The 12,585-nt window shown below is 34.4% G+C and overlaps 1 protein-coding gene across 2 annotated transcripts in view; it reads right to left on the bottom strand.

The window, feature by feature from the left end:
- Positions 1–1,380: 1,380 nt before the first annotated feature.
- The window catches only part of RPS6KA5 (ribosomal protein S6 kinase A5), a 49,672-nt gene continuing 38,467 nt past the window's right edge, over positions 1,381–12,585 (bottom strand). The window contains exons 17-18 of one of the 2 annotated variants that reach the window (XM_088145232.1): positions 11,736–11,889; positions 1,381–1,415 (exon numbers count right to left, since the gene is read on the bottom strand). In XM_088145232.1, coding sequence (XP_088001358.1) covers positions 1,396–1,415; positions 11,736–11,889 — 174 coding nt within the window. In that variant the 3' untranslated portion in view covers positions 1,381–1,395. Of the gene's footprint in view, positions 1,416–4,133; positions 11,890–12,585 lie in introns of those variants that run through there. The other variant, XM_007442569.3, reaches the window with a different exon arrangement.

The following is a 12,585-nucleotide window of genomic DNA, read 5'->3' as shown; positions in this document are numbered from 1 at the left end:
AGAAATACAGCAGATTCTTATTCTTACAGGGGAAAAGATGTAGAGTAGATCCAAAGAAATTTACGGGGACTCGCACTGAATATTAAACACTATTAACGAATAAACACGGACAGATTCCACATTAAAAGTCGGTTTTGTACGTCTGGCACTACTGTGGTAGTATGTTTTTAAAAAATACTTATTGGGTCCTTGCAGTATAGTGCAAATCTGCATTATATATTTTTTCAAAGTTTTTGTACATTATTTTTCACGAGTAGCCCTCAAAATATTAAAATAACTGTTAAAAATACAAATATTAGAGGACCTAGTGGATGCAAAGGCTGCACGCTGTAATGGCTGAGGGCCGGTTCTAGCATTAGGCAATGCATGGAAATCTTCTCAGTTGCAGTGCTGGAAAGAACCAACAAGAGTTCTCACGAGCATCTCAGTTCCTTGACTGGTAGTTCCCTCATCAAGGAAGTACCAAGAAGAAAACCACACCCCCACCAACTCCGGCATGGCAAGCTACACTCAGTAGCACTGATGATGTTACATAGTTGGGTAATGAAATGTCTGCAAACAAACAAACAAGCTCAGAAAGCAGCAAGGACTCCATAGGGACAGTTATACACTATGCTTCCTTCAGGTTTGTTGGAGGACCCTATCCCATTGCTAATGCATAAATAGGTTTCCACTGTCCCTTTGGCTTTGCATATGGGATCGAGAAAATTATCGTCTTGCCCTCTGCCTCAGACATCAAAATAATTTGAGTCAGCTCTGGCTAGTATGTAGCCCACAGCAAATCATTCTATAGGACAGATGCCATCACAGAGAAAGTATATCTCTGCTTCTTCACCAGGTGAGAATAAAAACAGGCCTTCTCTAGATTGTAGGGGCCTGGGGGGCTGGTGTAACTAGAGGTTTTTTTTAAAAGATAACCAGGTTTTTATTGGTTTACCCTAAACATAATTTTGGTAGGCATTACTGAACTGAAATCTGATAGGATGAAACTCATGAACGGAAGGCAAGGATTGAAGAGTGCAATTTATTCAGCAGGAATAAACCAGACAAAAATGTAGGAGTAGCAATCGTTAAATGTGGTGGGTGGGCACACCTATACAGAGATCCAGAAACCTGAGCATGACAGCCCAATCAAGAACATTCAGATGAGAATACAAAGGAGAGGAAACAAATCATTAGCCACTAACCCAGACCAAAGTTACTGGATAGACTTCCTGACCCATACTGATGCCTTGACACCTTCCCACTTTGTGTGTGCACTGGGGAGGGGGGAGGATACTAGTTTTATCATTCTTTTTATCACTAGAAGGGAAAACTGGTAGAATGCATTATTCAAACAAATACTCACCGATTCACTGTTCCACTAATGAATTTGTATAAAAACGATCTAGCCTTTCACTGGTTCACATGTGAATCTGTTAAAAAAAATAAATGACTTTCAAGAGTCCATTGTGGGAAGCTCATTTCAGAATGGGACAAGTAAGCCAATAACTCAGGACACAATGGGCAAGGTGGGCAGCAACCAGTGTGCAAAAGAAAGGGGCGTTCTTGCCAGTGCATTGAAACCAACTAGAGCAGAAGCATTTGCCTACAATGAAATGATGCACAGCAAGCAAACTGCAGAACACTGTGCTGATAAAATTGGAAAATGCAACTTTCGATGTGAAACAAGAAAAGACAGGTGGCAGTTGTCTTATGGTGGGCTGAGGTTAATGTGCATTCCTGTTTTCAAGAGATGGTTAATGAGCTCTCTCATCCTCATTCCAGGGCAAGCAAGATATGCAGATGACTTGTTAGACATCACTGAAAAGGGAGTTAGGCATCATCAACACATGTATGTATAGCATAAATACATGGTACAGATACTAATACATGAGGACGTAAATATTTAAGAATTAGGAGGTGTTTGAAAGGTCATGTGTATTTTATCACCTATAATACTCAGTTGGGAGGAGAAATTATTTGCTACTTTATTCCCCATCTCTTTAGATTAATGAACTGTATGCATACTACACAAGAATAGGAAAAATATGTTACCCTTTCCTGGCTCTGTTATGATTATTTACTCAGGCACTCACATTTCTGAGACATTTTTATACTAAGATTTTATCACAATTATATATTTTAGAATATAACAATTATTTGAACCTTATCAAAGATTTATTTTAAATAAACACTTCTATACCATTTTTAATTGAAAAAATCTCAGCGCTAGTCAAGTGTCCTACAGTGTGAATAAATTCCTACAATGGCCTTTGGAGGCTGTAAGCAGCATATGAGCAGAACAACTCATTTCCCCTTATATTCCCAACAAATGGTATCAAATGTATACTGTCTCTGGATGGATGCAACCCTCATGACTACTAGTCATTGATAGTCTGCGTTAACTCTTCTGGTTGCTTGTGAAGCAATTTAAATTGACAGCTATTATGACAACTTCAGGTAGCCAATCCATACTTCTGCTTTGAAAGTGTCTCCTTTCATCTTTCTTAACTCTCCCAACAAGTTGCATTTTATGAACCTGCTTCATACTAGTTCCGTACCCTATATATTATCTGACTTGTTTAATCTTCTCTTGTAATTAGTGATACTCTACCTCTAGCTACAGGGACTTTGGAGGAACAGAAGCCATATACTGTCATTTTTCCATTTACTGCTATTTGTGCTTTTAATCCCTATTGAGAGAAACTGCTGTTCTGCTGAACAGAGAATACTATGGACTTTACTCTCCTTAGAAAATTCAGCTATGCATGAATAGTCAGGATTTAAAAAGGAGCACATGCTCTGTTTAGAAAAACAACCACGAAGTGGCATGCCATATTTTCTATGCATAATATTAATGAACACAGAATCAAATTAGCAAAAATTCTCCTCCTCAGGTTCCAAAACAACAAATGTAGAGCAAAATAATCATGATTCATACATTATGCTAAGCCTTAAAGTTATTTGATTTTGGCTTGACCTGATAAGTGAAAGCCTTAGATTTTGTAAACAATAAGGTTTAGGGCAATAACCAGGCCACTATGACTTGCTCAACACTCCATGGTTAAAACCCAGTATGTGAAGTCAGTCACTTTACAAACTCTAGAAAAAGTAACAAAAGAAAAGCCATCTTTAAAAGCTTATCAAACTAGTGATTCTCCTATACAGAGTGCTCAGCAATTGTTTTCTGTATGATTTTAAGTATGAAGGTACATCTGTTAAAATCCTAGAGTATAACTTCTTTGGAACTAGTTTAAGTCTAAACAAGGTACATTTCAAACTGCAAATTCAATTTAAAATACATCGAAATTCAATCTCAGGTCTGTAAAGAATCTACTCTATCAGAAGCTGTACAGCATAAAAGAACACTCTAGGAAATTCTTGTTTCATCTGCACCTTATTCTTCCTTTACAAGAGAGAATAAAAGAGCCTGCACAAAGATAGGACCAGATTTCCATGGTAATAGGCAGAGAGAGGTTTGACGGTAGGAAGTGGGCAAATTATTATTAGAGAAAGAAGTTCAGCAATTGAGCACAGCTTCCTATTTCTAGACCAGTTTCTGCCTTGGGGGCTGGAACTGGTATCGCTGAAAGCCTTGGCTTCAGGTTTCTGCTGGTAAATGCCAGGACCATCCAGAATAAGATGGTGGCAGATGAACAAGCTGATCTGGATGCATTACTGAAACTTGGTTGGGTAGTGATGAGAACAGAGCCTTGTAAAAAATTAGCCCTCCTGGGTTTTCAGGTTTTCAACAGCCTAGATTTCTGGGGGTCGGGGGGGGGGAAGGGGGTAATTGTTCATGGCACCTTTGTGGTGATCAGATGCAATGCTCTGACAGTGTCTCTAAGAGACTGGGCAGTAGGGCTGCTGTCCGTGTGCTTTTTTCATATCTACTTATTTTTCTTTGCAGCTTCCCTTCCCTACCAAACAGAAGCAGCCATGGAGACTGTGCAAACATGTGATTTATATATCCCTTTCTGGATGACATATCAATATTCCCTTTTCAGCTTATAGGACTAGAGCCACTGCTAGTTTTCTACCCCAAGCATCTAATAATTTTCCATAAAAGCATAAAGACAGCTAATACTCCAGTGGTGTGCACTGGAAGACCAATACCAATCAATAATTCAGTAAATTAAATTTGTAACATTTCATACATAGACAAGTTTATTGTTTTGAGGGTAGAACAAATATATTTGAATATGCATACAAAGTCTACTGCTTTTAGCATAAAACCCACACAAAAACATTTCAGCAAATTTATGTAAGGTAAGAATATTTTTTGACAATTACAAGTTCCAACTCAATTTGTTTCTGAAGTTGATGCAACTCATTAAAGACTTGCCAAATGGTAAACAAAACACATGTAAAATGCATGCATATTTTACTTTATATAACTATGTCTAATATTGACAATTCTCAGCAAATATAAAATACCTTAATTTATTAACTGAGGGACTGATGAGTAGCAATGTTAATTATAACAATAAAGCATCCAATAAAGTTTATGCTTATACATGTAGATGTTATGTGTAGATGCACATATCAGATGAAGTCAGCCACCAAAAAAAAAAAAACCCAAAGCAGAACATTAATTCATGGATTTTTCTTTCATCAAAATAATTTTATAAGAGCCTCTGTTCCAGATTGCATAATAAGTTAACACTAAGTTCTAGCCCAGCTAGAATAAAGTAATCCCAATATTTTAAATGATTATTATTTTTTTGTATATAAACCATATAAATATTACACTTTAGGAAGAAATGTTAATAAATGTATTTATAGCATATATTAGATTTGCTTTAAAAGAAAACCCTTTATATATTCAGTAAGAACCCAGTAAATGAATAAAATTAAAAGCTATAATAAGCTGTAATTCAGTAAGAACCCAGTAAATGAATAAAATTAAAAGCTATAATAAGCTGTAATGGTAAAAACAATGATTTTGCATTGAAAACAAGATTATCTTTATGGATAGCTTAGCTTCTATCTTATTTTCTGAAATGCTATCTATTAAGAACCTCACAAACAGAAAGTCATAAATTAAAAAAAAATATTAACAGACACTATAGAAGTACAGTATATGAAAGAAGCTTGTGGAAATGACAGACTATACTTGTTTGATCTATATTTACAGATTTAAAAATAGTTATTTCTGTAAAGCAAATCAAAGATCTACCTTAAAATGCATTTTTTTGTCAACAGATTCCAGCTCTCTCATTTTAGCCCTTACTATTATGTTTCCAAGATATATTCACCTCAGTCAAGAAGTCCAAATGTGTAATAAATCAAATCTCATGTTTAAAAAAAAATTCACTTATACTCCTATACAAGCTAATGAAATGCATATGCTTATTTATCAAATCCTGCGCGTGTCACTTATTTTGATATCAAGCAGCCATAAATTTACAGTAGCACAGCAGATAGATTGAGGAGGCAGAAGAAAAGAAAGAAAGTTAAACTTCATATTAAATGCAATCCAATGTGACAGTCAGGTGGGTCCTCCTGCCACAGTCATTCTTCTATGGAAAGTAAATAAAGCTGGTTATGTTGTGGAAACCAACCTAATATCAATTTATGACTACAAACCATTTTACAGGTATTGGGCTGTATTCCTAGTTGCAGTATGAACAAAAGACAGCATAATAGTCTCCTATAAGCTAAGGCCACATGCGGTTAGTAGCTCAACCCAGGTCCCAACAAAGAACTATATTGCTGCTAAAGGTTTATGTAGTTATTTCTGCATCAGGCTCACTTGCCAATAGATCACCTGAGTACAAACTTCATTCAGATATGTCACATCAAGTCAACCTGCTATGGAAGAGACAAACTGCTGTCTCTGGATGAAGATGTGGAAAGAATCTACTGGTTCCTATTTTGGAACTCATATAATGTCTTCATGTTAGAGTCAGAACCTACAATATACAGGTTTTTTTTTAAGTAAAACAATGGACAAACATGACTATTTATCTTTAAAGATTCACTCACATTTACCTCAAAATACTCTGAAAAATCTGGGGAATTTTAGTTATTTAGCTATATTGACTCTAAAGGCTTTATACTGCTAGTAGAAGACCACTAAACACACATCTATTCAGAAAACTCCCACTGACTGATTTCTTCCTCTGTAGCTATTAGCACCACCTCCTTCCTGTTCTAGGGTTAGGGACTCCAATCCTCTGGGGCAGATCTGGAGGCGGGGCTGCAGAGGGAGAGAAAATTAATGAATATTGCCTCCACATCATTTCAATTAGGAATAATAAGGCTTTTTTAGACAAAGAGAGCATTCTATTCATGGAAGAACAATTCTCAAACCAAGTCATTACATAGTGTTATGCTGAATAAGGTACAATAACGAACGGTAGTAATTCTTCAAATGTCCTAATGTGTCCCAGTATTGCCCTCTATATATCTAATTTCCCAGTGTTGAATGGGAAGTTTTGCAGGGACTTTTACATGTCTTTGATTTTAAATAGAAGCCTTCAAATAACCCAGAACACTGCTTTATTTGATTATCCCACTGCACAAAGGCTTTTGTTCATATTCAAATGAATCCAAGTAAAAGCTGCTATAAGAAAAATTAAATATTTCTACAAGCAAATTAATCAGCAAATTTGTGCCCAAAGATAGACATGTAAAAATAAAATATTTAGAAATATCATTATGCATTTTATTTAACCTTTCAAAGTTATATTTCATGTTTTAAGAAATTGCCTGTCTTGGAGTATCTGGTATATACACCCTAAACTGGCAACCTAATTTTCTGAGGAAAAGAGAAACATGAAAAGAAAATAGTCAATTAACAAAAATATATATACAAGAAAACTAAATTAAGATTTAAACAAACTTTCAAATTTAACAAGCAATTGTTTCAAGGAACTAGGTGACCTAAAAATGCTCAAATCCCCATTCACTGGGCAGAAGGGGAATAACCAGCCAATACAATCAAAGATAAGTATAATTATATACTGCATAGTCATATAGAATCCATGTCTATACAAGGATTTTTCTAGCTAAATGGGATTGATTATATGAGTTAAATTCAATCTTATGGGACCAGCTTCTGTTCATACACCATAAGTGTCTTTTTCCCTTCTCTCCCTGCAGCCTCTGAATGCCACTTCACATCTACTGTGGAAAGTCCTCCACTCCTTTGCAGCAGATTTGGTGCCTACAGGGATGGGGAATATTAGTGCCTGTTCCAGAAATGGATGGACGTTATTAGATAAAATTGATGAAAGACAGATAAAACATAGACCACCCAGAAGTACTGTTTATACACACTTAATTACTAGGGCAGTACAAACCATTCAGAGGGATGCTTCTACAGCAGGGCCAGCAAAAGTGATTTCTATGCATACATGTGTATATAAAGATGATCTCATAAAGACCTCAAAGTGGCCATCTCCAGCCTTAAAAAGAACACAGCTATGCACTGTCACTGAAGATGTTTTAGGAACGGATTATATAAATGTCACAAGCATCTAATAGATACTTGTAAATCTTGTGACACCTTAAGACAATTAAGATTTTAGGTGTATATTCATCTATCATGCAAACCAAAAGAAAAATAGCAGATAAATGTTGCAACAGAAGTATATTCTGACAATATTATTATTTTTCCTGCTCTCAAAATGCATAAAATGGGCAATCACATTGTAAACATCTGGGAAGTCTAAAGGATTAAGAACTCTACTGTGCTCTTTTTGAAGCAATTTATTTCAACAAATACTTTTCAATATCTAAATAAAGTATTTTTTTAAAAATAAAGCACTTTATTCAGAGTACTTCTATTAATTTCAGATCAATTTCTTCCACTATGCTATATTAGTCTATATTTATTATATATGATGCTTTCTTTCGAATTACTTGCTTAAAATTAAAGTAAATCTGAATGATAATGCAGAATTTCTGATCTTCTTTATTGAATTATGCACCACTTTTCTCTGTTACTAATATTATGAAGCACAACTTAAGTTGCTAGTCAACCACCTTAATGAACTTGAGGTTTCTACCAGTATTGCACGTATATCTTCCTGTTTTTATCAACTACACTTACCTCCTACCTGCCTGGTGCAAAATTTCAAATTCAGAGAATAAAATACACAAAATATTGTTTTATGGGTAATCAATTATTACCTGAGTTATCCACAGCATAACTATATTCTCGTAAACTTTTAGGGAAAAGGAGTAATAAATATCTCTCCATTAGATTAACTAAAGATCCTACTTAATAGAGCTGGGAAAAAAAAACCCCATGAATTTATCATTTCAATCACCACAAGCTGTTTTGAGTCTAGTCCCCAACAACGATGTAAAGCAGAAGGAGGCTTTATCCAGCATCTCCCACTGTCTTATCCTCCCACCAGCAGGATAGAGCGTTATATAAAAGAATTAGGAATGTTGTCTAACTCTTACATTGTTCATTTTATTAACAGCAAGAAATAATTTGGCTTATATATATATATATATATATGGATCTGATTGTGAGAAATATAGTACCATAAAAGAACTTTGAAAACATAGCTGCACATGTACCATTTAATTTCTAATTGTTATTGCTCTACCAATTCCTCTAGATAATTATACATACTGATAGACAAAAGTATATACTATAAATAATTAAGTTTGAAATCTAACACAAACTTGTGAATAAACATACATTATCAATAATAATAAGATGTACTTTGCACTCACTTATGTTTGTATTCATGAAAATCCCCTCCCCAATAGTATAAAATTATAGTTCATTGAGCTTTTGCAATAGCTGCCTGTGGAAGAAACAATGCAAATATATACAAAGTCCTTTTCCTGAGAAATACTAAACCATTACTCTGTGATTTCCATGAAATCTTACCAAATTTTAGTACAGCTATTCTGATTTTTTTAAAAAAACTGCATTTTAAGTTCTCCAAAAGGGGTTAGATATTAAAAATAATTAGTTTATACTTCATATAAATTTAGAGTTAATTGCTTTATAATTTAAAGTACTAAACTGTTGACGTTTTATTTAAAAAGATGTTTTATTCAATCTTCATCTTGAAATGGAAAGTGGCACACCATAGCAAGACATTTCCATCTATTCAAGATGCTATCTGTATTATCAGAGAAAAATGTGTGAAATGAACTATACACACACACATACATACACACACGCACGCGCATTCAGAAAGTAAATCTCATTTATACAAAATTAGTACCATATATATTAGCTAGCATAAATTAAGTTCTTTGTGCTATCAGCATATATAAAGATCAGAATGATCTAAACAGTACAGTTTTCAATACTGTGCTGCAAAATTTAACTTATGTCAATGTATGCAATTAGCAACACAATCCTGTCTATTTATTCAAAAATATATCTGATGGAGTTCAGTGATACTGAAGTGTGCAGAGAACTGCAAGCTAAATAATTCATTTCTCTAAAATGTGAAACACAAAGTTGTGCAATTTCACACTGAAAAGTAAGTACTTTTAAAAAGTTACCAAAGCAAGATACTGTCCTGTCCAAGTTTAGATACATAGTTTACAGAAATAATTTGAATTTCTAATACAGTGTAAAAGTCAAAACATATCCGATAGAAAAACTGTCTTAATTCCATGTTATATGTACCTTGGAATTAACATCTGCAACTTTGAATAAAGCTCCAATTAGCATTTCAAAGTATTAAGTTACTGTCTTCCAGTTGATTTGTGGGAACAATTCCCAGAATTCCCTTGTCAGCATTTGCTGATATAGTCTTAGAAATGTAGACCCAGTATATCTGGAGGGCACCTAATGCATTTGTTTTAGAAAGAGAAGTGGTCCTATGCATTCTTTTTAGAAAGAAAAATTAATTCTACTTCTCTTCCTTCTGAGTACATGCATGCATAGGATCACACTTAAGTCTGCTATCTACCTGCAAGCCGATTTGGTAAAAAGAATGCCTACAAAAACCCAGTAAATTACTCAAAAATACGTATTACATTATTTTTCTCTAATTCTTCCTGAAAATGCTCCCAAGCTTTTCCAGGCTTTTTTTTTTTTCAGTTACCCCAAAAAAGTCTGCAAGAGATTTCTCAAAACTGCATTAGATACAATTACGTGAAGAAGTACAGTTTTTATAGAAAAAAGAGTATTTGCATAGGATTTGGACTGTTCATTCTATAATACAGTAAGGTGTTTCTAAAATCTGCTAGGTGAGATCTAATCATGCCAATATCTAGGTATGAGCTTAATTTTATACAAACTGCCTCACTGATTAACCAGTAAGACTACTTCTATACTTTTTGCAGAACTGCAGCATATGAGCTATGGAAGAGCTCTGCATATGTTTCTAAATCATGCTTCATAGTTTAAAATATTACAATTAAAATGCATCAGAAAGACCCATATTTATGAGTCCAAAATATAACTATAGTAGAAATTTTTACTATAGTAAAACACAGTGTATAGATATGAAACACAGTGCTTGATAGAATATCTCTTTAATTTTCCCAGTGCATAAATGATTAAACTGAAAGTATGCCCCAGAGTGAAACAGGGGCAAAATCTGAAGAATATTATATCTAGACATGAAAATAATATCAGGAAAACTTGTATTGCAAGATTAAATAATGTAAGCAGCTCATAATTCTTATTGAAATTGCTACAGCAAATTACAGTCTCTCCAAGGTACTCACAACATTGTTGTTACTTACCAAATACAATTATAATACCAACCATGCAGATGCTTGATGTAGAATAAAAAGCTCTTGAATATTAAGCTACAACCCAATTGCAAATTATAATGTATTATGTAACATAGCATAGTTAGCTTGGTTTTTGGATCCACATGATAAAAGGAATATAGAATTCTCACAAAAATCATTTTTATATTTGAAATCTCTCTCTCTCTCTCTCTCTCTCTCTCTCTCTCTCTCTATATATATATATATATATATATATACACACACAAATCAAGTTTTAAAATCGCAAATAATTTTTTTCTCACTAGAAAAAGGAAATCAGCCTAAGTCAATAGTGGAAGAAATCATAGAGTTTCCATATGGTCTCCAAGCTATCACACAAACCAAGTTGCTGCTTATGTGCTATGCAGGGACTTCCTCATATGCTGAGGATGTGGCTTGTGTATACTTCTTGCACAAGAAAATAGCTTCTGCATATGAGGAGACAGGTATTTTTTATCCTGGCCAATATATTTCAACACATCTTTGTTGAAGATTTTATATATACATTATGAATTTGTACAATAAAATATATTTTATATATAAAACACACTCCTCCCCCCATATATATATTACAAAGAAAACCAAATGTAATGAAAAGACTTGCATACACCCACAGTTCTTGTTGCTGGTAAACAGATTTATGAGAACATGTGAGAGTCTACAGAGGCTCCCGAGTGCAGGATTATCCCACTGGATTACAGACTTTGTACATTAACATCTTTTTAAAAGTGTTGGGGATAGGCACACATTAAAATAAAACATTTTATATTACAATTTTTTAAATTTTGATTCTGGCTACTGTCACAGTGGTATTTTAACATGTCCTATTTTGGCCTCAGACTGAAACGGAAAAATCAGAAAGGGCAATTCGTAAAAATATACTCATTACTGTGTTCAAAAGCACACATGGGTCAAAATATCTAAATTATTCTCCAAGAGAGCATATCTCTGTGGTTTTCAGTCAGAGAACTGAAAGATATTTTCTGAATTATTGCTGTCTACAGGATGTGTTGGCTGTAGTATCTTTGTAGGGGTAGTTTTACCATATGATTGAGAGGAAGAAGAATGAGAACTTTCACTGGAACTGCTGCGGGTCTCTGTGCTTGTGCTTGTCTTTTTCATCTTTCTTCTTTTTGCAAGAGGTGCCTTGTCAACGTTCTGGAGGCAAAATCCTTCCCTTTTGTACTTGTTAAAGGCCTATTTAGAAGAGCAAAAACAATTTTGTGCATTCAAACTAGATTCAATTCATGTAACTGTTTAAGAAATAAAGTTTTAAAAATACTTTAAATAATTACAACACCTCAAAATACTAATTAATTTTTTAAAAATTGCTACAGACAATGATGTAGAATAAGCAGATCATATACTTATTAAGTAAGGAATAAGTGATAATGGGAATGGAAATAAGATTCAAGCATTCACTATCATGGCATACACACACACACACACACAGAGTTTTAAGTAGTTTTATTCTGTTCTGTTTGGCATTTTCCACTGAATACTGGCAGTTTCAGAACTGGTAATTATCCTAACACCAGAAAGACGAAGCAGATACTACAAGTTAATACTGATAAACTCCAAGTTCATTCAACTTCATTTTCCTGAAATCTTCAGTGTCTGCCTGTTCTGAACTGTATGTATTCTGATGAACTGCTCAGTGAGGCCCCTGAAGATATCTTGGTATCAGGCATGGCAGCAGCACTCCAATGGCAGTGCCATCTAAATATTCCAGTATCCTGGAGCAGTAATAATCTGAATGCATTGTGGGAAATGAAAATGATAAAAAGTTGATTTAAAAAGTGGTTGGGCAAGCACCAATAATAGATCTGCCGGTGTGTTAGAATTCCATCAGCTGCCCATATGTAGAGGGAGGGAGAGACACCAAAGGAACGC

This window comes from Python bivittatus, unplaced genomic scaffold (assembly GCF_059951505.1).
Source record: "Python bivittatus isolate LINGU-HERP-01145 unplaced genomic scaffold, Pbiv_v1 ctg000480_np1212, whole genome shotgun sequence".
Taxonomy (NCBI): domain Eukaryota; kingdom Metazoa; phylum Chordata; class Lepidosauria; order Squamata; family Pythonidae; genus Python; species Python bivittatus.
Note: the sequence above shows the minus strand (reverse complement) of the source record. Positions and strands in the feature narration are given on the sequence as shown.